Source organism: Glycine max, chromosome 5, assembly GCF_000004515.6.
Source record: "Glycine max cultivar Williams 82 chromosome 5, Glycine_max_v4.0, whole genome shotgun sequence".
NCBI lineage: Eukaryota > Viridiplantae > Streptophyta > Magnoliopsida > Fabales > Fabaceae > Glycine > Glycine max.
This window is the reverse complement of record NC_038241.2, coordinates 32,752,172-32,780,109: the sequence shown is the minus strand read 5'-3', so window position 1 is coordinate 32,780,109 and position 27,938 is coordinate 32,752,172. Positions and strand designations below refer to the sequence as shown.

Below are 27,938 nucleotides of genomic sequence, written 5' to 3'. Positions count from 1 at the left end.
GTGATGTGTCGATTAAGTATGTTCATGATGTCTGATACAAATTAGTTTTGGTTTTTGGACAATTGCACAATAACATAAAACCACTATAGCACTGCCTATGCGGGTTATTTTATTTTTAAAAAAAAGGGCAAAAGGGCTATATATACGACTACAACACCTCAAAGCTTCCTTCTACTTCCTTCGACGAACCCGTTCAGAACTATCCACTCGACACACCCGGTCTAAATCCTAGACTCACTTATTTCGAATAGTCTACGAACCCCATTTGAAAGTTATTTAGCGTGAGTTCTTAAGAAACTAGTAGCTCAACAGAGAAAGGAATTTCAGAGAATGAGAAACTCAGAATTCATTCTATTTGTTTATCAAAATACAAAGAGTATATATAGAGAAAGGAAAAAGATTGGGGACCATGGGATTGGAAGAGTTAGAGGAATTTAAAGCTGGAGCATGGTAGATGTCCAACATGCCCATCTTGGTTATAAATGGCAGAAAGGACTGTGGAGATAATGCCTTGCTAAGAAAATCAACCGGTTGATCCTTGGATGGAATAGGCAGCAACAAGTCACCACTTTGCAGTTTCTCACAAAAAAATTTGCCCAACCCCGTTTCTCAAATCCGAAGAAAATACGGTACCACCCTAAGCCATAATATTCAACAAATAAAACAAATACAACCCAGATTCAAGAAACAGATCCAAATCAATTTTTCTTTTAAAAAAAAAAAAAAACGGGAACTTCTATCTCTTCCTCTTCATGCACTTGAACCACTGAAGAGAAGAAGAAGATCATAAAGTGTGTTTCATTTGTTTCTCCGAACCAGCGAAGTAAGTGAATTCACAAAACACAACAATGTTGATCGCTTTTTCCTTCTTCACTCCACTCTCTTCCAAATCCATTCCCTCCTTTTCCCTCTCTACCCCTTCTCTCCGTTTCCGCCTCACTCCCCTCCATCGCCCCACAAATCACTTTTACCCTCTCCGCTCCTCCAGTGATGGCGGATCCTTTGGAGGCCACGACAGTCACGAACACAGAGGACATGATGGTCACGGTGGTGGCGGTGATCATGACAATGGGGACACAATGGGAGTAAGAACAAGGCTTTATTGGTGGTGGCGGAGGGAGAAGACAGATGGCATATAAGAGAGAGGGTTAATTTTGGAAATAAGATACAAAAAGTAAAAAACAAAAAACAAAAAACAAAAATATCTTAATATTTTCACTTTGTCACTGTAGACTTAGTTTATATTTTAATAGGTAGACTAAACACACCTAATCGAAATTACAGCTTTGTGAAATGTAAGGGTGTAATTCCTCTAATACCCTGCATAAAAATGAAGGATTTGAGAAAGAAATAGGTTTGGTTTCCGAGAGGAAGAGTTTGTGGAATCTAGTGAGAGAGAGCAGAGGAAAAGGGGAAGAAAAATGTTGAGTGCGACGGCGATCGGCGCGTTATTGGGTTTGGGAACCCAGATGTACTCCAATGCTCTCCGCAAACTCCCCTACATGCGCCGTATCCATCTATCTATTTCTCTTTTTGCGATCGCTAATTCAATTCCGTTTCTGACTCATGAATTTTTGTGCGTGTAGATCCGTGGGAGCACGTGGTCGGAATGGGGTTGGGCGCGGTGTTTGTGAACCAGCTTCTGAAATGGGAGGCCCAAGTGGAGCAAGACCTCGACAAGATGCTCGAAAAGGCCAAGGCCGCCAACGAAAGACGTTATATAGGTTCCGCCCTTTCTTTTCACTCATTCAATTGCCCCAAAACATGAATTTCTTTTTTTAGGTTGTAGGATATATCAATTTCTTCTACTTTATGTTTTTTAGTAATTAGGAGGGTAATTTGGCAGTGTGGATGTTGAATTGGATAATTAATTTTTGTGAAGTATCTCTTTTGAATAAGGTGTTGCTGTTTCATTTGGTCCTAAGTTACTACAGTGTTTGAAAATGTTGGATTCAAGAGGATAATGTGAGTGATGAGTACACGTATAGTGTCTTGAACTGCCATGATGTTGTTCCATGTGAAATAGTGCCTAATAGCTATCTGTGCAGAAGAGTATGATTCTTTTTTAAGATAGTGGCTTGGATGTTGTGATAAATGGTTATGAAGATTTTGTTTGTTTCTCTCGATGGGTAATTTATTGTAACACTGTACGCAGTGTTTGAAACTTGTGAGGAAGCTGAAAATGTTTTTGAATTGGTCTTTGTGATGGTGATTTTGGAGAGAAAGCACAGAGGGTGCCTCTGCAGGAATGGTTGATGTGGATTGTCAGATATGCGGGTGAGAAAAAGAGAGAGGTTTTGCATATGATCACATCTTTGGATTTGAATAAGGTTTCTCTTTTGACAATGTTGGAATTCGATAAGTAGTTTTGTGCAGTATCTGTTTTCTTTGGTTCTGAGTGTCTTGACTCTTGACTAGAGTAAGATACTAGCATTTCATTTGGTCCTAAGTTACTATTGAGTTTGAAAATATTAGATTAGAAGAGGATAATGCTAGCAATGAGTACTGGAAAAAAAATGCAATAATGTGATTTTCAACTGCCATGATGTAGTTCCGTATGAAATAGTGGCTTGCTATGCAGAAGAATATGATTCTTTTTGAAGTCAGTGGCATGGATTTTGTGGCAATGGTAATAATGATTTAGTTTGTCTCTTGATAGATAATTTATTGGAATACTACACTTCATAGTTTTGAACTTGTGATAGCTAATAAGGTACTGCAATTTTAATGCAATGGGATGGCTAACAGTTTATTGTAATGCATAGTGAAATTTGGGTAAGAGGCCCCATTAAGTAATGTGACTCATTTGACACGTTTTCTTTATGTGTTATTGAGTTATTTTATGTGCTGTTATTTTTCATTGAATTCTTTTATGGGCTATTATGGTGGGTTTTGTGGTCTATTTTATTTTTCTTTTGCTCTTATTTGATTGTTCACTAATTCTCTAGCTTTTCAATTCAAGAATTCTAGTTTTACCATTATTCAATTGTTTGACTTTTTGGATTTTTTATGGTACTTCCCGACTCTTATTCCTTGGCAACAACTGAAGTATTTGTGCTTTAAACTTTTTTGGATTGCCAGTTGTTCCTTAACTGAATGCTTTGTATATCGTGTTTTTGGGTTGTCATTTCCTTTGGTGTTCTTACATTTTCATTTTATTACCTCATTGCATCTTATTTATTTTTGATATTGCATTGCAGATGGAGATGATGATTAATGCATGTCTTCATGGATTGTGGCAGTTGGTGAAAATAATCATGAAATATGTTGAACTTGTTGCCTTTGTTTTCTGATTTGATGATGTTATGTTTGTAAGGCTGTTAAAACTTTTTCGTGCTAATCAGCCTATTTTTTGCACAAGTTTTTGCAAGCAGTGAAATTGTTGTAGATGATAATGTTCTGGCCTGGTGGCTTCATTGGTAATAAGATTATCACGATATCTGTGACTCCATTACGTCTTATCTAATGTGTGCATACCTTGAGTTTATTTCGGAGAATAAAACATAACTTGGGACCAGGCATTTGTAAAAAATATTAATTACAGCCTATCAACGATTTTTAAAGGATGCCTTGTGATTGTGGGGTTTTAGTGATCCCATGTAATTTGTTTCTGAAAAATGCTACTCTTTTGTGATTGTGGAGTAGATAACAAGATTTTTTCTTGCCAAAGTGATTGGATGAACCCCTTGTCACAACCATCCGTCTCATCTTAGCTTGAAGTATCCTTCATTTTGTTCTTGCAATTTTTTAGACGTTTCATTTTATCTGCATTAACTTGATTTAGTTTCCAAGTTTCCTATCGCTTTTGAGCATTTATTTTCATGAAGACACTTTGGCAAATTGACTTAAATAGTTTAAGAGTTTTATACGTTCAACATAGTTGTTTTATTTTTTAATTTTTTTAGGATAAACGTTCAATTTGTTAAAGGAGTCTTAATAGAACAATATTAGACCGTGGTGAAATGGAAAATATCAATATTTGGAAAAAGAACAAGTGAAAACATCCAATTCTATTTACCTTTCCCTTCATAACTTTTGTACGTGAAGTAGTTTCCGAATGAAACATGACGATAAAGCGCCTAAATTGCTCAAGCAAAATGATGGCCTTTAATGATAACTTAAAGAGCTGATCAGCATCCCCACTGAGGAATTAAACAAGGAGCTTTCCTCATAAATGTTTGAAAATTAATAATACGTGTTACCAATTTGACTGTCAGTTTGCAGTAACTATGCCAATGTCTCTATACACAAAGGTCTAAATAATGTGAAAAAGAAGGTATTGTAGACATAGATTTTCCATAATGCTAAGGATTTATTTCAATCCTCTGAAAACAAATTCATTTGTAATGATTCAAATTCATCTTCTCAAACTTCACCATCCTGTTGTTGAATACATGGAGGAGAAGATCACATGCTTTCCTTGAAGATGGCCTCTCTAGTGGTGTAGTTTTCGTGCACTGTAAGGCTATCTCAAGCACTTGGAATGCAGCAAACTCTTCGCCAGGTAAAAGAGGTTTCAGCTCAGAATCTATCAACTCCTCACGTCCAGAGCCATGCATATCCATGTGCATCTCTACCCATCTCACCATGTCCATCTCAGCTCCAAAAAATTCACTTGTTGGCATTTTACCACTAACAAGTTCCATAAGCAATATTCCCATGCTGTAAACATCACTTTTTTCTGTTGCCTGTAGGGAGTATGCATACTCTGAAAATAAAGCCAATATTAAACAAGTTTTTTCAGTGGTTAAAGATAGACAAAGATTAATGTAAGATAAAAGCCAATTCAAAACAACAGTTTGATCACTACCTGGTGCTATGTAGCCATAAGAGCCAGCAAACCAAGAATTGGACTCAGTATTGGAGTCATAATTCTCAGTTAGTGCTTTTGCCAGTCCAAAATCTCCCAAGTGTGCTTCCATTTTGGAATCTAGCAATACATTGCTGGATTTGATGTCCCTATGAATGATCCTCGGGACACAATCGTGATGGAGGTATTCCACTCCTTGAGCTAATCCCACAGCAATTTTGAACCTTGTCTCCCAATCAATTCTCCTCTTTACTTTGCTTGCCTTGGCTGGTTTCCCATGAAGCCAATCCCATACACTCCCATTCTCCATGTACTCATATATCAGCAGATTCCAACCTGCTTCTTTGTTTCTATTGGTACAATATCCTATTAGCTTCACCAGATGTCTATGCCTAATCCTCCCTAGGGTCTTGACTTCTCTTAAGAAGCTTTTGTTCAACAGAAATTCATCTTTCGATGAAATCTTCTTGACAGCCACCGTCTCTCCAGTGGCCAATTCAGCTTTGTAGATTTTGCCTGAACCTCCTGAACCAATCATGAAGTCATCACTAAGATTGTTCGTGGCATCCATGATGTGTTCCCATCTGAAATCCCTCTTTCCAGCAGCATTTAGTTGGAACAATGGTCTTCTCTGTGCTTGTGATGAAGAGGAAGAGTAAACATAATTCACCTCACTGCCTTTCCTGCAAAATTCTTGCTTGTTTTTGGAGAAGATTCTCACTGCAACTATCAAAAGAGCAATTACAGCTAAAGTTGAAAGGGAAGATATTATCGCTACTGATGACTCATTTAGGCCTGCACTCCCAGAAGCATCATCACGGCGGCAGCGCTCAAGAGGGCTTCCGCAAAGATGTAGGTTTCCTTCAAATGCCTCGTCTGACCAGCGCGAGAACTGCTTATCTAATTTTCCTTGAAGGTTGTTGTAAGAGAGATCAAGCTTTCCCAAGCTGCTCATTTCCCCAACATGTGGAGGGACTTCTCCAGTGAGTTGATTGTGGGAAAGATCAAGTGCTTCTAACTTTGACAGTGTCCCAACAGAAGGTGGGATTTGACCTGAGAGATTATTGTAACTGAGGTCTAAAATGATTTGGAGATTTTGAAGTTTTCCAATCTCAGCCGGCATCTCACCATGGAAGCTATTTCTAGAGAGCCGGAGCTCATAAAGCTTGCTCAACTTACCTATCTCCGGAGGGATTGGTCCAGAAAACTTGTTGTGGTCAAGTCTGAGGACATTAAGGTATGCAAGATCACCAATATTAGATGGGAGACTTCCATTCAGAGAGTTGTCATTTAGAGAGAGAACTAGCAATTTGGAACATTTGAATAGGCCTAATGGAAGAGGCCCAGAAAAATTATTGGAGGAAAGCTTCAGCTCTCCCAACTGAGGCAAATTTTCAAGCCATGATGGTATTTGTCCAAAAAGAAGATTACTGTTTAAATCAATATAAGCCAGTTTGTTGCACAAAGAAAGCTCAGCTGGTATTGGTCCAGTGAGTGAATTTCCAGAGAGGTCTAACAACGACAGCTCAAGGATTTTTCCCAATGTCCTTGGAATTTTACCAGAGAATTTATTGTTGCCCAATCTCAGCCTCTGAAGGGAGGGTGAGTTCCCCATTTGGGAAGGAATTTCACCGTCAAACTCATTGTCGGTAACATCGAAAGAAAGAAATGATTGAGAGCTACACAATGCAGCAATACTACCATTCAATCTGTTCTTTGAGAGATTCACTCTGGTCAAGTTTGCTACATTTATCAGTTGGTGAGGGAGGTTACCTTCAAGAGAATTGTTGTAGAGCATGAGCTGTTGCAACGCCTCGAGGAATTCAAACGTTTCAGGAATTGCACCTGAGAGCTGATTGTCAGCCAAATCCAGAATGTTCAGCTTATGACAATGACCCAAGGTGGATGGAATCTCACCCACAAGCTCATTCTGTCTGAGGTGAAGGAAGTTCAACTCTTTCAGCCTTCCAATAGTGATGGGAATTTCCCCACTGAAATGGTTCCCAAAGAAATCAACCATTTGCAAGCTAGAACAGTTACCAATCTCCATAGGAATAGCCCCTGACAATTGATTATCATAAAGATACAAAATTTCCAACTTACCAAGCATTCCAATCTCTCTTGGCAGAGAACCCTCCAAATTGTTGTGAAACAAAGCAAGTGTCTGCAAGCCACTGAGGTTACCTATGAAGGGAGAGATGGAACCAACCAAAGTGTTATTGTTCAGCAAAAGGTCAGTTAACCCGAGCAGCCCATAAAGCTCAAGAGGTATGGACCCATTGAGTGCATTGTTTGACAAATCAAGTTGCTTCAATTGCTGGCACTGACTCAACTCAGCTGGAATTTCACCATGAAGTCCACTTTCTGACAACATCAAGTGCTCCAAACTTGTTGCATTGGAACATATGGTCCTTGGTATGACACAATTAAGGTTGTTACCAGACAGAACCAAGTAAGCTAAGTCGCCCATGTTGCCTAACTCCTCTGGGATTCCTCCACTGAGCTTGTTCATTGACAAGTCCAGATTTTGAAGATTACCCAGTTGAGCCAGAGACGGTGGAATAGCACCCTCGAGCTGGTTCCCCATGAAGTTCATGTAAACGAGTTGACTCATTTTACTGAGTTGACTCGGAATCTTCCATGATAAGCTGTTGTTGGCTAAGTTAAGAATCTGCAGATTCCCGAGTCGACCCAGTTCACTCGGGATTGAGCCGTTGAGTTTGTTGCTGGCTGCAGTGAAGACGGTGAGGCTTGAGCAGTTCCCCAACTCGGTCGGAATCGGACCCATCAACTCGTTGTATTGCAGAATCAGATTCTCCAAGAGACTGAGTTGACCGAGTTGACTCGGGATCGACCCGGTGATTCCACATGAAGCCAAGCCAAGGTTGACTAGGTTGACTAGGTTCCCGAGAGACGCAGGGATAGTTCCTGTTAGTGCATTGTCACCGAGTCGCATGACTCGGAGACTCGTAAGCGAGCCGAACTCAGTTGGAATGTGACCCGTGAGTTGGTTGGAGAAGAGAAGCAAAGATTCCAATGAAGTGAGGTTGGAGAGATTAGGTGGAATTGGACCCATGAGGCTGTTGGAGGAGAGATCAAGGTGGAGCAGGTTTTGCAAACGACCGAGTGAAGGTGATATTGACCCGGTGAGCGACGAGTCAGAAAGGTTGAGAGCCACCACTACTTGCACCGAGTCACTATCTAAAGTGTTTGAGTTTGAGTTCAATTCACATGATACCCCTCTCCAACTGCAATAGTCTGTGTTATCCTCTGACCAATCACCCAGAACATTTTGTGGGTCTTCCACAAAAGACTTCTTCACTTCCAACAACACTCTCAAAGTACTCTCACTGTCTGAGTTGACCTGACCAAGGACTAGTAGCATAGAAGAAAAACACAAAAGGAACACAATTGCAAAAGTTGAAAACTTCATCATTTGTGGCATTTGGGTTGCTCTATTTTGCAACTTTCAATCACTCACAAACTTGGCCAGAGAGTGAGGATTGTTTGGTTTCAAGTTGCAACAAAAGTTGTTCTTCCTAGTGATGTAGATGAAGGCAGTGTAAAAGTAAGGCTTTTATGGTTCTCTTGATGTGTGTAAATGTGAAGATGGAAGTATGGAAGGGATGGATGGTTGCATGGCAAGGCATGCGTTGGAGATGAGTTGGTATGTGCTGCATGAATATGAATATTGCTAGAAAGCATCGAAAAGGGTGAAAAATGAGAGATAAGAGACTCTAAAATGAGAACACAACACTTTAGTCAAATACCTTCAGTTGCCATTCTGAGAAAATTAAGAGGGATAGTTGAATGAAGAAGAGATAAGCTGATATTGAGAAACGAGAAGGTCAACATATAAGGAAAGGGAAAAGGTCCAATAATAAATATCATAAAGAGATGAGTATGGAATGCAACAGAGGTAAGAGATTGACTTTCAGAAGAAAAGAAAAAAGAAAAAACTATGAAGTCATAAAGATATGGGGGTTAGGGGAAGAGGATGCAGTAGTTGTTAGTTGATAGAGGAATAGTTGTAGCGGGTTTGCTTTTTGTGTCGTGGCTGAGACCCCAATGAGAAAGTGAGCAGTTCAATAACATAATAATATCCCTTTTTAAAACTTTATGAACTGAGTTTAGGTATTTGGTGTTGGTAATCACTATTCCTAAAATAAATTCATATAACATCTTTTACAATATTATATATTCCATTCTAATATCTCTTGCTTAAATAGTAGTAAGTATTATAGTAGTAACTTTTATATAAATTTTTTGTATCAATACAATTTCTCAAACCTTCTTCTGTCTTTGCTTTACAAAGTCAACTGAGTTCTGATCAACGAATCACTATCACTCCCACGCAAGCCAGAAAACTGTTTTAAGTTCAAAGTTCAAACTAACCCTCGCTATGTTTCTGTTTCATACAATAAAATAAATAAATAATCATGAACTCTGTTTAGTTTATGCTTTGGTCCAAATAAAAGAAAAATTGAATCGAATCCTGTATTTCTTGTCGTTCTTTTTGGTTTGAGTTACCAAATCTGATGTCCTTTTGTAGCGTTTCATCTTTATTATTGGTTGCACGTAACCCTTTTGCCTAATCCAAAAGCCTTTTATTTTAATATTTTCTCCACTCAATAATGTTACTGTGATCCAAATTGATGATAAAATAAATGTTAATTAATTCATGTTTCTTATACTCTTGGTTTGTTTATGCCCACGGCTCCATACCAATCCACTAAGCAGAAATTTTAAATCTAATTTGGATTGATAACTCAATCATTTATATTGCTACCTCTTGGAATGTATCTGCCTATTGATGAATTTCGAATTTGTTATTTGAGTGTATAACACTTTTGTAGATGATATATGTGTAATGTGTTCTTTGGCTTCAATTATGTTGGAGATTAAGCCTTATAATGGATAATCTAATAATACATAAATCAAGTTTAACCATATAAGCCAAAAAAGAAAATAAATACAAATTTAAAGGAAATAATGTTGAAATAACTCTGAAAAACACTCATCAGGTCTTATCGTTAAGTAGATGCATCTGTCGTTTTATTCCATTCTACTAAAATGAACATGAGCAAAGCACACTCAAATTATGATTATGATGATATATTAAAAGAAGTCAATTGGGGGATGGCAACTTGGCAAGCCTATAGTGCTACAAAACATGTAGCCCAATGGTCTTCAAAACTTATCCAATATAGTTCACGGGTAATAATAATAATAATAATAATAATAACCGTACATTGACTGCTAGTACACCATGTTCTTTATTTTTAGCCTGCATGGCCTTATGTTCGTATTTATCCTCTTTAACATTTGGGATTATATAGCACCGCCTCACTTCTGTGTATGAGTATCTGCCATCCGCTTAATGCATGCGAACCTTTTCTATTTCCTAGTTTGCCCCTCCCTTCTGAAACTATGTTGTATAACCCTTTAATATCTTAACTGTAATAAAGTAGTTCTCCAAATATATTTAGTCTTTTCAAGTATGGTTCACCATTCTAATTCCATATTATTATAGTATTTCAAAGGAAAACTGAAAAAGGATGAGGTTTGGAACTTGGGAGGTTGGTTAGGCTTGGTTTCATTTAAGAAGCAAATAGGAATATTTTTGGCTGATCAAATCGCTCCCCAAGATCTTCACCCGTGATAGACAACAAATAAGTTCTAATTAGATGTTTGTTTAATAAGTTTTTGCTTATGACGCAGACTATAATGTCATAAATTTTAGAGTTAATTATGTTTTTTTTCTAAACAATTTTTTTTAGTGTTATTTATCTTTATTCTTTTTTAGTAGTTTTAATTTTTATTATTAAATAATAATATTAATTGATGATATGAGTGACTTGTCCTGTTATCAATAAATTCATTAGAATAATCATGTTAAATTTTTTTAGACAATATATGATTTTAATTTCATACTAATTAATAAAAAATTAAAAATATAATTATACTGACTTCTTCACTAGACTCACATGCATGATTATCAAACTCTCGAGTTAACTCGCTAACTCTTACGAGTTTACGCGTCCATTTGTCGACTCTTGAGTAAACTCTTTTTTTAGTAGACTCTAGGTAAACTCTATAAACTCTAAGTAAATTCGGTACACTCTCGAGTTTACCACCGAGTCAACGAGTTAGCAAGTTAAAAAAATTAGACAAAAATGTAAGTCATTTTTTATTGTTTTCTGTCTGTTTAGCATTCAACATAACTTTTAACATGTTATTCTCAAATACAAAATTCTCACCTTTAATAATATCAAACTCTTGTTCTCTAATAAAATCAAACTCTTGATGAGAATAATCTATCACTACTATAACCTCTACAAGTTATTGTTTAGTGGTGATGTATTATTATTAGACTTGGTTATTTAAATATTTTAAACTTTATGATTTACTGGTTTGTTTTATTAAATTGTTGAAATGTTTAATTAGTATGTTATTTATAAATATTTTGTTATTATTTTATATGAAGTAGTCTACGAGTCGAGTCTATAAAACTCTCACGAGTCTGCGTTTCGAGTTTGATAACCTTGCTCACATAATTGTCAAGTCATTAATTAATTTTATTACTTGACACTTCACCTCATCCTATGAACTAGAAAACATTGAAATGGGTGATAAGTGATTGTAAAAGAGAACTCAACACTTTAGTGAAGCGCACCTTCCATTACTCCTCTTTACTCTAGTTTTCTTTCTTGCCGTGCAGGGAAATTCTGATGCTTTGAAGGTTTCTGCGTCATCTGATTCAGCCATTAGTTATAGCTTGGGCAATCTCTTGGATAGTCCTCAATGTTTCTTCCATCTAATACTCATCATAATCAAGGATACTATAGAAAAAGTAATTTTAAAAATACTAGAAAAAAAAAGAGAGAATGTTATATTAAAAAAGGAGGATAACGCCGACTCTTGAGCTCTCACGAAAAAGCTTAGAATAAGAGAAATTTGACTATAAATCCACGATTGGCTATTAATAATGATTCACCACAACTAACTGTACGTACGTTGTAGAGATGCTTATCCAAGAGAATATGACAAATCCTTTGAAGTTAAAAAGAGAACAGAATATAAACAAACAATTAACTTACATAAACACTTTGACCCTTTGGTACCCAATACACAAATAATTAATGTTTTTCATATTTTTTAGAATAATGCTGGACATCAATTATCTGACCTCATAAAGGTCTCAAATCTCAACTAAAATAAATAAAGTTTCTCTTTCCCTGTTCCTATTTCTTTCGGGACATTTCCTTTGTGATCATAAATACTAAATATCCAATTGAACATACTAACCAGTTGCATATGAAATTTAGCTTTATTATAGCTGGTTCCATAGTTCTCCGTGTAAGTATTCTAGCTACTTACAAAAAAATAATCAATTCAACTTAAAACGTCTACATTATTACACTAAAATGGTAGATATCATTTTTATATCCAATAGTTTACCTAAAAGTAGAGTTGTAAATTTGGGTCAGTTTAGCCCATTTGGGTTAGCTCATGAGAAACCACTATATTTTACACCAGGTCAAAAACTGAGTTATTTAATTCTGGGCTAATATTTTTTTTTAACCTAAGGCAATTTTCCACAAACTGTGGTCAATGGAATGATTTTAAATTACGGTTCACAATCACAATTGCAGTGGTAATATTAAAGTATTTTGACACTCTTCGATCACATTATATTTTTTCATAATTATTCATAATATAAAAATTTTCTGCCATGCCGTAACTTGATCGCAATCACAAACTTAGAACCATGAGGCCATTTCCCTTAAGAGTAACACCTGAACAATTTGAATCCATCCTACACGGAAAAGTGAACGAGAGGATTCAAAAGGAATACACTGCTGCTACTAGTCTCCTTTTTTTGGTGACCTTCAGCTACTAGTCTCCTAAGGCTACATTTCCACCATTGCTCTGTCAGGATAAATTAAATAACAATATTCAGCTCTCATATAAAAAAATGTCATTAGTTTTTATTCTCTGTTGTAGTACTACTCATCATCTTGGCAATAGTAATACAGGGATGGAATCATGGAAGTGAGAGGACAACACAAGCAAGCAAGACGCTGAGAGTTTGAATTAGTGATTGGCCATATCCTGGCAAAGATGGAGAAGCATTGCCCCCAAGACAGTAGTATCTTGTGCTGCATTCTAACGTGTTCGAGGGATACCACTTGGATGATCCATATTGGTTGAGTTTCTCCAATCCTTAATCTAAATCAAGAATTTATTACATACTGTTACATACATTGGCTCCAATTTCCTATACATCGAAATTGTTACTAACCTACTGAATGTAACATGATCATAAGGGCTCATATTATTTAGGAAGTGTTGCAGGGAAAGACATAAGGTTGACTTATTAATAAAAAGTAAAAAAAAAAGAAATAAGTCGAGAGTTTAAATCTCTCCACTAATAAAAACTAACAATTAATATCTATTTATAAATAAAAAAAAGTGCTTCATGTGGATCCATTCCATATTAAGGGGCCGGGAAACCAGACCCATGCATAGATCCCAAGCACCTTCAACTTCTTGCAAAGAAAGCGTAGATAGGCTGCAGAATTTGTGGATCTTGATGCTAAAACCCCACGGGTCTTTGATCCTGTGTACTACACGAAACTCAAGAAGAAAAAAAGGGGGTTGTTATCCACAGATCAGTTCATGGCAAAGCTTGGCAACATTGAAGTTCTCATGGACCAGAATGAAGGGGAAATTAGGACCAAATACAATTTTGTCGATGCTTATTGATATTTCTTTGTTTCTCTGCTTCCAACAATTTATAATTTGTGCTTGGTTCTCTGTCCTATTTCCTTTTTTCATGATTACTAAATTAATGCTTGAAGTTGTTCCACTTTTTACTCTTTTACTGGAGTAAGAATAAATGTTTGGTATCGTAATTAGAACTTAGAAATTTGAGTGATAGTTTATTTAAATTAAAAGGTGAAATTCAAGTTACGGTAGGGAAAATAAAAATTATTATAAAGTCAGAAAGAAATTAGTGGCTCAGCAGAATCGTGAGTCGATCGTACCGTCCTATATTTTGTGGGACACCTCACGATTTTTTAGCGTCTTATTTTTGTTATTTATTAATTAATGATTTTGGATTAATTAAGAAAAGTTCTTATTTCATGTAATTTAATGCCTACCGCGTTAATTACGCGGGTCATTATTGTCTCTCACTTTAATGACATGTTAAATAGGTAATAAAAAATATTTTTTTTTGGGTAAATAGACAATTTTATTCTTGAAAGTATAATTCACTCAGAAATGCATTCTTAAAATATGAAAATATAAAATTTAATTTATGAAAATATAAAAAATGCGACAAATATATACTACCGTTAACTTTGTTCGTCACCCTCAATAAAATAACCTACCTGACATAGAGGGATGAATTTGTCAAAATGATTACCAACGTGAGTATCTCTACTTATCAATATAGGAACATATTTATCGCGAGCTCTTTCCGCAAACCCTTACTTCCATGGTTGTTTCCTCTTGTTCTCCCTTCTCAAGGATTACCACCAACCCAACCATTGGTCACCATTGGCATCGCCAGTCACGCCGCCACCATCATCTTCCTCCAACTCTCAAACCTGACTTCTCTCCAAGTCTCTCTCTCACACTTGGCCCTCAAACCCACATGTGTGTGTTATAGGTGAATAAAAGAGAAGGAAATGATGAAAGCAAAGAAGAGGTGACATATTTATCATATAATATTTTATTGATTTTTCGTCTTTCCATTCTCGGGGAATAGAAATAGGATAAATAGTTATTTTTGTCATGTGTAATTCACACAAATACATCCTTAAAAAATGAAAATACAAAATTTAGTCCTAAAAGTATAAAAAGTACAATAAATATATCTTATTGTTAACTTTCGTCCGTCATACTTAATAAAATAGTCAAGATTTGAAAAAGTGAAATATGAGATATATTTATCTTTTATTTGTAGTTGATCGTGACTAATTATTATAATTTGGAAAATTTTGTAATGATTGGTATACTATTACGATGTTTATTTTGGTAAACTGGTACAATGTTTATTTTGGATAATTTCTATTGTGACAGACAAATTATGGTTGATAATCAATATTATCGTTATTGTTATGTTTATTTTAAATTATGTTTGTCAATGTATTTTTTTAAGTGATTATTGTAATGTTATGCTTGTAATGATAAAAAGGCAAAATTTTATCCTAAAATTGTATTTTACCCTTAAATAAAACAAAATTTCGGGTTTAACAAATTAGTCTAATACAAAAATAGTGATATTTAGGTCCAATAAAAAATTACTGATATTTTCGTCCAATAATGATAACTTATTGACATTTTGGTCCAATGAAACGTATTGATATTTAAGTTAAAAAAAAGTTACCGACATTTTTCTCTAATAAATAATTACTGACATCTATATCCAAAAATGATATCTTATTAACATTTTCCATTTCAGTGACAAATTCGTTTCTCTTCGTTTCTCTGTGTCACGTATGCTATTTTATTAACAGTGACGGACGAAAGTTAAAGGTCGAATATATTTTTTGTTCCACTTTTTATATTTTCATTGACTAAATTGGCACTTGCTTTGTCGTGCCACCTGTGTGTGTAGTTTGTTTACTTTAGATTTGGATGCCATCATAACAATGTCATTGTTGCAATCACATTGGCACTCATCACAAAGAAGTTGAATATGACCATCCAGAAATTTTCATCAATCCCCGCTTTCCCTTTTCATAGATATTCAGTAGACTTTCTCTTTCTCTCTTTTGTATGTACCTAAACCTTCTTTATCATTATATAACATTAACTCCCACCATCTTCGCCAGAACAATTATCTACCTTCTCTTTGTCACCTTGTCTCCTTGAGCTCCAAAGAAAATTTCACCATATTTTCATATTCACATACCCAACCTTATCCCTTTTTCTTTGTTGATGATCACAATGCTAGCTATGCTTCTTGTTGGATGATTTTCATAAGGCACTTATTTTTTTGCATGGCTGGTGATACAGCATCTTCCTTCTCCACTTGCATGGCCCTCTTCTTCTCTTTGCTCCTACTTTCTCACTTCACTATGGCCATACTAGAACACAATATCTTTTCTCCTTCAACATCTAACAAAGAGGGTGTCAAGAAGAGGAACACCAAAGTAGTTGCTTCAGTAAGAGAAGAAAGTGAACAAAATTCCAAGAAGGATATGGCACTAGGAGAAACTAGCAAAGGCAGCATTCATGTTCCAAAGAGAGAGCACTCTCAACACTCTCAATCTCCAAATAGGATCTTCAATGCAAGTGCACATGAAGTCCCCAGTGGTCCAAACCCCATTTCAAACAGGTAAGTTCGTTAGTAGAAGAAAGAAGATCAAAAAAAGAAAAAGAGAAAAAAAAAAGTATTATTACCAACCTAGAGGTGTATGGCTTTTAATTTTTTTTTCTTTTACCTTTTCTTTTTCCCCCTTTTTTGGGTTTTGTTTTTGTCCATTTGCAAAGGATTAATTTGGATTTCTAAGGCTTCAAAGTAGTTTGATATCAGTGAAGTCTTGCTCACATTGTTGTTCTGAAACTGAAAGCATGATCATGTACCAATGATTTAAACATGAGAGGATGTGTATATGAGATTATATTATATACTTGTTGGCTTCATTATGTTATGTTATTGGACAAAAAGCAACGAGGGAAGGGACATGAATCACATGATGGTTCAAATTTGTAATGGTTTTGGGTGCTTTTGTTTATGACGAGGAGGTTGCTCATTGCACGCTATAGTGAAAGGAGAAATGAAGGAAAAGAGCAGAAACCTCCCTCAACCACCATTGTTTTGCGTGAAAAAGTTTACATGGATTTGGCATCCAAAGTAGCGTATAAAGGGTCAATATCTTTCTTCCTCAATATCCCGAAATATCCTCACCACTTTCTCTGGAACTGCCTTGGTACCCTTTGTCCCATTCCTTTAAAAATTGAAGCAAAACATGGCAAGCTGTCTCAACTCTTACATCTCCATCCAGTGTCTCTTTCTTGTTCGATAGTGGTAGCATAGTACATACACATACCTATCTTGTTCATCAATCATTAGAATCTGACAAACTTAATTGGAAAAAATTACTGGTTAATTTTAGTTGTTTTTCCTTGTCTAAATGGTGTGTATTGTGTTTTTGGTAGCTATATCGGTACACTTGAATCATGATTTCAAAAGTTGGGATAAAGCTACCAAGATTCCAAAGTGATAAGCATCATAAGCTGTCCTTTTACATTTTGTGGGATGAAATACGTCCACATTTCAAACAATTTGTCAGTTCAGTTTACTGAATTCGATGCTAAATGTAATAGAAGCAATGCATGGAGGGACATTTTCGACCGCATTCCATCTCATAAAAACATTAAACTCAAAATTTAGATGTTGTTTAGTTCGAGTAAAGGTTTTCTATTTTCATTTTGTTTAATATTATTCAAAAGTGTGTATAAGAAATGGTAAAAGTAAAACCAACTTTTTGTTGTTTTCTGTTCTTATTTTTTGTTTTCACTTTTTATTATATAAACTTCAGAAAATAGGAAACAAATATAAGTTTCAAATTTAAGTACATAGCTAGCTAGTAAGAGGAGGTATGTTAGATATCTTTAGGCAATGAGACATGATTTGGCCTTCACTTTTGATTGCAGGGGGTCTTGTCACTTTAATAAGTTATTAGGAATCAATTTAACTGCTTTGTAACACTAGGACTCAGGATAGTGTTTGTCATACAAAAAAAGAGATAAAAAGAACTGGTTGCTTGCTTTGCCAAAAGCAATCAAAGTGCTTTGACAGCTTTCCTTTTACCGACTGTTTTCTTTCTTTGGTTATTTCTATTTTCTTCAGCATTATTTCCCCTCTTTGTTTGAACTTTGAAGTGGTTTTTCAGTGCTGAACAGTAGCTCATAACTGTTCAACATTTGGGGACAATTTCTATACTAATGAAATCAAAGCTGTATAGTCAATAACATAGCACGTTTATTACTTAGTCAAGCATTTATCAAGTAATTTTTAGTTTAACAATAATATTAATTGTAAAATTTCTCCTATATGAAATCTAAGCTCCAAACTTCGAACAAAAAGAAGGGCGCAATTTGCCAGCTCACGGCTTTGTAAATCATGCTTTGCTAACGAACTCCACGTCAAACAATAATACCGAATCAGGAGGAATGATACATGAACCTGCATCAAACTAGCTAGGCATAAGTTTTTGCTTGGCTAAGAAAAATGGTAAGAGAAAAATTCATGCAGAAAAAGAATACGTGAAAGTGTTCCGTGTGTATAAGGCAATGCATAATTCTTAAGATTACCACTATTCTAATCAACCGCTAAACCTAGTACCAATTTAGATTCATTAATAAAACAGAACATTGGTAGCCTACAACAGCTTGACATGCTTTCCTTGGTTCAAGTTTCTCTACGGAATTTGCTGTACATATGTTTTCACTAGTTTTATAAACATCTTTCTACAGAGATATATTCACCCCCCAAAAAAAAACTTTCTACAGAGTCACAGTGATATGTCTTGGCATGGTTTTTCCTTAAGAACTTAATTTAATTTAATGGTTCTCTATTAATGAGAAATAGCTCCTGGAAATTGTATATTTAACAAGTCCATGTAAGTTTAACAGAGATATGTTAGCAGCGACTAGCTTGTAATATAAAGCAATGTCACTATTAGAAGAAAAAATTCCCAACAAAATATCATTTTCTTAACACCAAGTGTGCATTTTTCTTATTTATTCTCCTGGACTACTAAGTGAACAGGAAAAAAAACAGAAATAGAGCTGCCATTGAGTCCATTCTTTTATTCTGCATTGTTATGCCACTTGCCTGAGTGCCACAATCATCACCCTAAGCTCTTGTTTATTTAAAATTAAGCAGACCCTAAAGTAACCAGTACTTTTCTTTAGAGTAACACTATAAATTAATACCAATTAAAGATAAATAATAACATAATCTTTAATCGTCCAAGTTTCACAAAGTGCAAACCAACCAACAGCAAACAAATTTTCATCTTTATTTTCCACATAAATATAATGTCAAAGAAAAAGTATTGTTTAGCAGCACAGAGCTAAAGGAAAAGAGTACTTGCCTCCTCTACCACCAGCCTCTCTTGAGCCATATCCAAGTTCTGGAGGAATCTTCCGTGTACGTTTCCCTCCTATGTTAGGAAAAAGTAAACAATTTTACCTTGTCATTGTTGGAAATTTTCAATAAACCATATACAATACCAAATGAGCATAAAAAGAATATCAAGAAGTTTTAAGGAATACCTGGATCCATAGAGTTTAATTAACACGCAACGGAATCTCATGAGTCAAACTGGTTTCCATAATCATGCCTTATATTTTAAATCTATTAGGTTCTCATTATCCCTTAATGAGCCAAACTGGTTTCCGCTCATTAAGTCCATTTCAATTATTTGTTGACAGTATAATGGGCTCACTTAAATAGATCACTTCATATTGAACCCATATATAAATAATTAATATAAATGTTATAATATAATATGTAGCTCATATTAATTAATTATGAATTATAAAATTCCTAACAGGACATGTCATAAAACAGTGAATATACACAGATAAAAAGAAAGGTACTGCAAGCATGGGAGGAACTCCATCACCTCCTATAATGCCTTCATCCCAACCTTTAATGACCTATTTGATTAATGGACAACTTTTAATTCCAGAACATGACTGTACATAAAGGGTACTTTATAATATGACTACTTATGACTGGTGGCGCTCATTAAATAAACATGGAAATTTACTCTGTGGTTTTCATTAACAATTCTTAAGAAGCAATTCCATTTCTAATGCCACTGGTTATGGTCCATCCAAGAAGGAAAATTTATTGACTTTGCTAATAACTATCTTAAAAATCATACTATATAATACATAATCTCTTATTGGTTCAGTGTTAAAACTTTTACATTGACACCATTAAACTCAATAAGATTTGTTGCCAATGTTGTATATTGCTGCTTTTAGTTACAAACAACATAACACATTAACTATCATACATACCTCTCCAACACCGACGCGAAAGCATAGTGGCTTGCCACGATTGTAGCTGCTATCGAAAACTTTCCCATTCTCCAATCTCCCCACATAATGCGCCTGGAAGCAAGTATATTGGTCAAACATAACATAGGACTTTACCCAAAGTGGATATTGTGTGAGTAAATGACAAAAATGCCCAAGCTCAACATAAGTTGAGTGTGAACTCCTTCACTACCACACGACATTTTGTCTCACCATGCCATCATGAATATTAATTAAGTTGGATGTATCATACACACATGACACAAACAAGGTTTTCTTTAGACCAAAATTGATCAAAAAAATTTTGAAAAACCAAACTATACAGGAACCAAAAGTATTTTAGCTGACATATTAACAAGAAATAATCTCAGTAAAAGAATAATTTTATTCTCCTTATTTTTTTTAAAAAAAATTCTTTTAATTTTATTTTCGAAAATTATTTTCTAAATTAGTAGATTTTATTTTTTGACGAAAACAATATAATAAATGTAATATAGCTTGAAAAACATGAAGGGCTGTCCCCGATAGCCCATTCCAGTTTAATAACCCATCCCAATTTTACAATCTAAGATAGGCCCATTTATAATTCTTTTGGGTTAAAAGACTATTCTGTCCTCATGCAATTTCCCTTCTCATATAACCTACCAAAGCTGCACAGCAAAACACCGCCTCTTTCGTAAAGCAGAGTCCGCATACGCAGTTTGCATTCGTTTGAACTCTGTTCTGTTGCCTCCACAAACCAAACCAGGTATTCGAACCCACTTATTCTTACGTTCTTGCTCTTTATATTATGCTTCATTTTCAATTTTTCTTGAAAAATAAAAAAATTGTTGGGTTTGTTTAAGTATTATGATTTTAGGGTTTTTCCTCTGTTGGTTCCAGTTCACTTCCTGATTAATATATTCTGGCTACCTATATATTTAGTTTGATCAATTATATGTGACCTTTCTCGAAGTTAAAAACATAAAATGCAGAATTTTGTTCATCCAAAAGAACTTTGATAAATTCATAATGCTGGATTCATTCTTGCTGTTTCTTTTTTATCTGCTTGATATGGATGCTGGTTACTCGTGGAGTTCATTTGTCGCCAGATGTTATTGAAAAAATAAGAAATTAAAATAAATTCTAAACATATCTGAAACAATGGAGTTTATTTAAATTAATTTTACTATTTGATCCCAACATTAGAATTAAGTAAATAAAAAATTGAGTTGAATTACTAATTACTAATGAGTTTGATTCCAAACATTAATCAAAAAAATGAATTCCATTCCAAACAGGCCCAAGTAGTACAGTGAAAACGAAATTGAAGTATAGCTAGGTGAAAGGAAGTAGTCAAGTACAAGAGAATGGCGAAGTCATTGAGATCAAAGAGGGAGAAGAGGCTGAGGGCTATTCGGAGGGAGATTGTTGAACCTTTCTATGACAAGAAAGAAGCTGCTAAGCTCGCTGCCCAAGAGGCCGCCCTTGCCGCACCTAAGCTGGAGGTTCCTTCGAAACCAAATACTGCCATGGAAGCGTCCACTTCCACTAACAACACCAACATTGGTACCTCATCGCTTCTTTTACTTCATAGTTTATGACTTTACTCCTTCTCTCTGCTTTGTTTATGCGAAATGTGTGGATTAATATGAATTTCCTGAGTAATTTTGATCATATGTTGATTTTTGTGAAAGAATGGTATTTGTATGTGTCAAAATGCATTAAACAGAGTGAAATTGATCTTGTACTATTTGTTACTATGCTCCCCATCAATAAGCTAAGAATTTAATCGGTGGGTTCTTTTCTTCTAAATGCCAAAGAGCTAAGCTAATCGGTAAATGGCCATTTGTGCCGATTGGAACTGTGTTTAAGATATGTTGTTGCTTGCTTTATCCTGCTTATCATTTGTGATCTTTCATAGCATCTACTATATGTTTGTGAAAGCTATGTTGCAAAATAAAATATTTTGTCAAAGATAAATCCACAATTCTTACCTTTTTTTGTTTATCATTTTTTTTTGGTATCTGATTGCCTCGCAAGAACAATCTAATATCCCCTATTTGTTTTTAAATTTGCCAGATGTGGAGATGGCTGATGGCAGTCAAAGCATGGCTTCCTTAAAGCCTGTTGGTGGAATAGGGAAGAAATCCAAAAATAAATTGAAATTGGCTAAAAAGAAACGACGTGGTAATGGAAAGATCAAGAGAAACCGTAAGATTTGACTCCAAGTAAAGAATGGTAAGGATACCTCATTTATGTCCAACATGAATTCTTACATTATATCTTTCCATTGCACAATTAGTTTTTTATTTAAAAATATAGCCATCAGATTTGTATTTTGAGGAACTCTAGTTATTCAATTATCAAGTTTTTAATATTTAACATTATATTTAACTAGATTAGATTGATCTGTTTAAAAGTTTGTAAGTAGGTCCCTGAATTTATTTTCATCTGAAGCATGTTAAATATTTTTTATTCCCGATTGTCTTAAATAGGGACCTATTTGAAAATTTTCAAATAGTTTTTTTTTTTTTATTTTATAGTTCCTTTAACTATTTGTGATTTTTAAATTTATCTTTGCAGTTTACCTAAGGACCCAATTATAAACTTTTAAAGTATACGGACATTTTTTAATTTTTTTAAAATAGTTCAAGGATAAGATCAAATTACACCAAGTATTAAATTTTGTTAATTGATACCTTTAATACCTTTTGACAAGAGTTAAATTTTATTGATTCAACAAAAATCTATAAAATTTTATTCAATTTAAAGATTAAAAATACTTTATTTCCTTACTGTAACATGTAATATAATATTGATATAAGTAAATTTCTATTATTATATTACATATAAATTTTTCCAAATTATCTAAAATTTTGTATGCATGATCGGCAGGACAATATAACATGATTCAGTTATTGAATTAATAAAATTTATCTTCTGGCTTCTGTGAAAAGCTATCAAAGATGTCCTTTTACCAAGTTTGATAGCTGGTATCAGTCGATTCTGTCCTCTATGTGTGTAATTGTGTATATTGGTTTTGTTAACCACTTTCCTTAGGATAATGATTAAGGAATTAATGTATAGAATTTTTTTTAAAAAAAAATTGCGGTATACATTAATAACATCAGATGTCATACTTTATTCTGGTATGATGTTTTTAAAAAAATCAGATTCATAAATATAATAAAAGAATGCTAAATGCATAATATCCAACTATTTAATGTATGCATTCATATGTTTTTCATTAAAACCCATTATCCTTCCCCTAATACGTAATAATAAATATGCATTTAAAACACACTTTCTAATAAATGTTCAACTAATCAATAGAATTAAATGATATTTTAGAGAAAAAAATTGTTTCAAAATATATATCACTTTACAAAATTAATGTTACATTAGATACTTTTTTCTAAGATTATTCTCAATGAATACTTCGCGGAAGTAGTGTATAAGAGGAGTAAATGAGTTATTAAATAAAGAGATAAATAATATATTAAAAATTTACCTAATATTTCCTTTAAAATTCAACAAATTAATTACATTCCTAAAACTTCCTGTCAAAAGCATAAATTGTAGCGACATATCATCTCAAGATCATATCAGCAAAAAGTGATTTTAATTAAGAAAACAAAATAATAAAAAGATTATGTTGAACACAGTAGTGTCTAGGAGCTTAGGTGCCTAGAACAAATGGTTTATACCTATATATAACAATCGGACATTTTATACCTATATAATTATTATATTATGTTATAATGTAATGATAATTATAATACATAACAATGTTTTATAACGTGAACACACTAGCACTTATTCTCTTTATCAATTACTCATAATATGATAGGTTATTATAATTTATTATCTAATTATGCTCACGTACTGCATACGTTTAATATACTAGCTAATTTTTAACAGGATAAATATATTCTGAATGATATGATAATTCAAAACCTAATATGATAGTAAGCCCTGATAATATTTCAACCAAGTAAAACGTCATAATTAAATAAATTAATTACTATTTGTAAAAAAAATTAAAATTAGTTTTGTTCGGTTTTCTTTTCCAAATGTTTTTTATATAAATTTATTTAATGAAGTTATTTTAATAAAGAATATATTTTAATAACTCTGGCCTTTCACAATCCTCTAATTGTTCCTTGGCAGAATATATAGATGGAATAATTGTATTGAAATTACGCAATGTATGAATTTTATTGTATCTCACATATACAGGGAGGAAAACGTATGCGCAGATAAGTTGGCTAACTTAGGATTCATGCACCTGGGTTTTACTTGGTGGAATTCTTTGCCCACTAGCCTTCATGAGCCTTTCTTTAGAGATAGAGTAGACCTTCTTAATTATTGCTTCTGTTAATGTTTCTTTGTCCCCCACCTTGTTTTCTTTTTTTCTCTCTTTTTCTTCAATAAACTTTTGTGATTAGCAGTATAAGATTCATGAACACATTTAAAGGCAAGCATACCCTATCAAGATAATAACAATGGATAGAAATCAGATATCAAACCCAAAAAGAACTAGTTATGTTACCAAGCAGTAGAGAAATTCAATAGTAATCAAATGCTGAAATATAGGTTTTTAATTCTTTTGCAATTAGAGACTGAAAATCAGTATCTAAAATGAATTAATTGCAACTGAAAATTCAATTTGTAAAATGAGTTAATAGCAATTGTAAAATCAGTCTCTATTTATATTTCAATTAGAAACTAAAATGTTCGGTCTCTGATTAAATAAATACAACTTTTAAAACAATTAGCCACTGAAAAATCGGTCTCTAATTAAAACTCAATTTTGTGCCATAATGACCAATTTAGACACTTTAATATTTAGTCTCTACATCAGTTTCCAAATTAATATCTATGACAAGTCAATATTTTTGGTCTCTAAATCAGTCAATATAATAACAAGTTAGAGACATAATTCGAAAAGATAGAATATTAATATTATTTGTAGAGTTTATCAATGTCACAATTTACTTCGAATATTATTGAATTTTCTAGTAAATGACAAACTTATCATTTTTTTCATCTATAGAAAATTATTGCACCAAAAATTAGATAGATTAACTCATATTACTTGATCCATAAAAAAAACCTCATTACTTGTTTTCATTTTTCAACCAGGAAACATAAAAGGGATGGAGAAATATAAGAAACACCCAAAAATTAAGAAACAGAAAACACTAAAAATCAAATTGTTATTAGAAAAAGGAGAATAAGGCATTCCTATAAGTTAGTTTAACTTACCAACCTGCATGGAGAGGAATTTCTTGCTGTTGTGAGGGACCACAAGTGCCGTTAATTATACATTTTAGAATTCAAGCTAACGCGCTTTCTTCTGCAATCACCTTTTGTGTGAGCTGTGGTATTCTTTCTTTTTCCTTTTCTTGCACCTCGTCATTGCTTCTGCGTAATTGGCAACTTAATTTTTATTTTTTCTCTCTCCTCTAAGATATGTTATCAATGAAGAAAACAAAAACAACATTTGCATTTTAATATTTTTAAATCATGTTTATACTTGCTTAGAAAAAATAGAAAGAAATATTTTAGAATGTATATTTTTTTACTACCTAAAAGTGTAAAAACAATTAATATAGATTATATATATATATATATATATATATATATATATATATATATATATATATCGTTAGTACATATAAAATGTATAATTTATTTTATATTAAAAAAAATCCTTCACTTTTCACATGACACACACTTATATATATATATATATTTTGTACATGCGGACGAATCCAGGAATCTATTAGTTGGATTTTTTCTTTCTTTCTTTGTGATTTTTTAAATATTTAACTTCTAATAAATAATATTTTCAAAATATATATTATTTTTAAACATAAAATCAAAATAAATTTTTATTTTAAATGATAATAATTTTAACCATTATCATAATAATAACAAACACATAATTAATTTTACACAATTTTACATTAATTATCACCTTAACTAATTACTGATATAATGTTAAGGCTTTTTTTTAATTATTCAACTCCAATTACTGTTAATTTCTAGAATAAGTTAAGAGGTAATGACAACTCTATTTATATTCGTTCTGTGTTTAATTATGGTTAAGTTCAAGTAACAATTGGTTCAACATTCATAATTTAAGGTTGAATATTTTCTCCAAAATTTGCAATATTGTTGTTGTCTGGCTTACTTGCAGGGTTATTTTGACCTGAGGCTTTTTCAAAACTTTTTTATGATTTATTTTGTCATGATAATCATTATATCACTTCTTAATAGCATCTACTATCAAATTGGTTTTAAAATTTTAGAGTCCCATCGGGTGTTTCAATTTATTGACAGTAAAATTTGTTTCCAAAATTATTTTTTATTTGATGATGTACGTTGTTCAAAATCTTATGAAATGGTTTCACTGGTTGATTCTAAATGGTAGCATGAAGACATAGAATTAAATACTCTTTGAGCTTCGTAGCCGGCAGAATTTAATTTTCAGTTAATGACATATATATGAGTCAAAATCTTAATTCTTCAATTTAATAACTGAGATATTAATTTGCTTATAAGTATGAATAACCCACTTTAATTTGGTTATAAACAATATGAATGCCTTGTAACAAAAAAAAATATGAATGTCATAATAAAATAACTTGGCAAGATTGAATATTTACAAGAATTTGAAGCAAAACATTGATATTATTCGATTAACTTGAAGAAAATCAAATTGCGCAAAATTAACGAATAAATCAATGAAGGGACTTGATAAAGAAATGTAAAATTAATTAAAGTGAATACGATGAACTAATTCAAAAGAAAGAAATTGAAAAGGAGGTAAGCAGTAATCAAAATAGATAATGAAAATAAAGCATGTAAAATCAAATCAAAATAAAAGTAAATAAGGGAAGAGAAAAAGATTATATGTACTAATAATGTAAAATTACATTATGATATTTGTTGTTTTATGATGATTATAAAGAAGGCTTAAGTGCATCAATGAGGTTACTCTTGTACCGTGAAAGAAGATTTTACACTGTTGATCTCTCTGTTTTTTAAATTAATGGTCAAGATTTTCTTTTCTTATTTGCTTTCTCACTTTTTCTTGTTTTACCATTTGTTTTCTCTCTCCTCACTCCTGGCTCTATAATCACCCTTCATCTTCCTCTTTCTTATCCATCGTTGTGACATCCATGTGGCAGCATTTCGTTTTTTTATTTATTTATTTGTGGCTAGACAAACAAAATTAGATAACCAAAACATGGATAAAAACATATAAAATTCAACCAACAACAATTACAATTGGAACAAAAAATACGCACAATCATATTTGCAACAAAAAATAAGCATAGAATTTGGAACTAAAAATGAATAAAATAGGAAATTTCATTACTATTTTATTAAAATTAGTAAAATTTATTGTAATTTTTAATTTCTACGTAGAAACTTTAAAAGATAGTTAAAAAGGAACGCAGAGAATAGTTAGTTGCAGCTCCTGTGTATGTGTTTACATACAGACACATGAGTTTCAGTAATAAGGCGAGTTCTTTTCTCTGAAAATGTTATAACACACATCACTCATTTTTTTGTCTTCTCTTCTCTCCTTTCCTATTATAAATAATAACATTACTCAATTTTCAATATCCATATTTCCTTTCCATGCCCCAAACGTATTAAATAATATATAATATTTTTAGCCATCTGTTACACGTTACAGTTGAAGTAGGAGACAGGACAACGTATGAGTTTAGGACATTGTTTAGGAAAGAAATGTATTTGTCCATCTCTCATAGAAGAATTCTAAAGAGGCAGTTACAAAACTGGACGCCCGGGAGGCATAGGGCACTGCTGTACAAAAAAGATTAGCAGCATTGAATATGAAAAATTATGGAGAATATATAATAATATCAATTTATAGGTGAATGTAATCTAAACTTTATTTACGTGATTCGATTCAAATTTATAATTTGAAGATTACAAATGAAAGTTTTCTTTTATTTACAAATTTATATGTTTAATTAGTATCATGCATATGCTAGGTAAGAAATGGGTTTGTTTTTTCATCAGAAATCCT

General features: G+C 33.2%; 3 protein-coding genes across 6 annotated transcripts; 2 read left to right on the top strand and 1 right to left on the bottom strand.

Moving 5' to 3' along the window:
* Nucleotides 1–1,315: 1,315 nt before the first annotated feature.
* Nucleotides 1,316–3,462, top strand: LOC100306078 (uncharacterized). 2 transcript variants are annotated; one of them, XM_026128361.2, is made up of 4 exons: nt 1,316–1,509; nt 1,587–1,724; nt 2,156–2,277; nt 3,201–3,449. In XM_026128361.2, the coding sequence occupies exons 1-3, from the start codon at nt 1,422–1,424 to the stop codon at nt 2,254–2,256; spliced, it is 327 nt and encodes a 108-aa protein (XP_025984146.1). In that variant the 5' UTR covers nt 1,316–1,421; the 3' UTR covers nt 2,257–2,277; nt 3,201–3,449. The 2 variants fall into 2 exon arrangements, with proteins under 2 accessions (XP_025984146.1, NP_001336625.1); NM_001349696.1 differs by lacking the exon at nt 2,156–2,277 and having other exon boundaries at nt 1,353–1,509; nt 3,201–3,462.
* On the bottom strand, nt 3,307–9,288 carry LOC100801889 (LRR receptor-like serine/threonine-protein kinase GSO1). Its single transcript, XM_003524084.4, has 2 exons — nt 4,811–9,288; nt 3,307–4,708 (listed from the first exon to the last, which is right to left on the bottom strand). The coding sequence occupies exons 1-2, from the start codon at nt 8,253–8,255 to the stop codon at nt 4,338–4,340; spliced, it is 3,816 nt and encodes a 1,271-aa protein (XP_003524132.2). The 5' UTR covers nt 8,256–9,288; the 3' UTR covers nt 3,307–4,337.
* Nucleotides 9,289–20,510: 11,222 nt separating this feature from the next.
* On the top strand, nt 20,511–24,320 carry LOC100807379 (uncharacterized). Of its 3 annotated transcripts, none has more exons than XM_006580005.3 (4): nt 20,511–20,633; nt 21,166–21,433; nt 21,947–22,105; nt 24,107–24,320. In XM_006580005.3, exons 2-3 carry the CDS (start codon nt 21,235–21,237, stop codon nt 22,087–22,089), a joined length of 342 nt encoding a protein of 113 aa, XP_006580068.1. In that variant the 5' UTR covers nt 20,511–20,633; nt 21,166–21,234; the 3' UTR covers nt 22,090–22,105; nt 24,107–24,320. The 3 variants fall into 3 exon arrangements, with proteins under 3 accessions (XP_006580068.1, XP_006580069.1, XP_003524827.1); XM_006580006.3 differs by lacking the exon at nt 24,107–24,320 and adding an exon at nt 22,763–23,086; XM_003524779.4 differs by lacking the exon at nt 24,107–24,320 and having other exon boundaries at nt 21,947–22,249.
* The last annotated feature ends 3,618 nt before the right edge of the window (nt 24,321–27,938 follow it).

Coding starts and splice junctions, on each gene's coding strand:
- LOC100306078 (XM_026128361.2), top strand. CDS start 1,422: ATGTTGAGTGCGACGGCGATCGGCGCGTTATTGGGTTTGGGAACCCAG. Junction 1,510..1,586: donor CAAACTCCCCTACATGCGCC/GTATCCATCTAT, acceptor TTGTGCGTGTAG/ATCCGTGGGAGCACGTGGTC. Junction 1,725..2,155: donor CAACGAAAGACGTTATATAG/GTTCCGCCCTTT, acceptor CACTGTACGCAG/TGTTTGAAACTTGTGAGGAA.
- LOC100801889 (XM_003524084.4), bottom strand. CDS start 8,255: ATGCCACAAATGATGAAGTTTTCAACTTTTGCAATTGTGTTCCTTTTG. Junction 4,709..4,810: donor TTATGGCTACATAGCACCAG/GTAGTGATCAAA, acceptor CTTTATTTTCAG/AGTATGCATACTCCCTACAG.
- LOC100807379 (XM_006580005.3), top strand. CDS start 21,235: ATGGCGAAGTCATTGAGATCAAAGAGGGAGAAGAGGCTGAGGGCTATT. Junction 21,434..21,946: donor CACTAACAACACCAACATTG/GTACCTCATCGC, acceptor TAAATTTGCCAG/ATGTGGAGATGGCTGATGGC.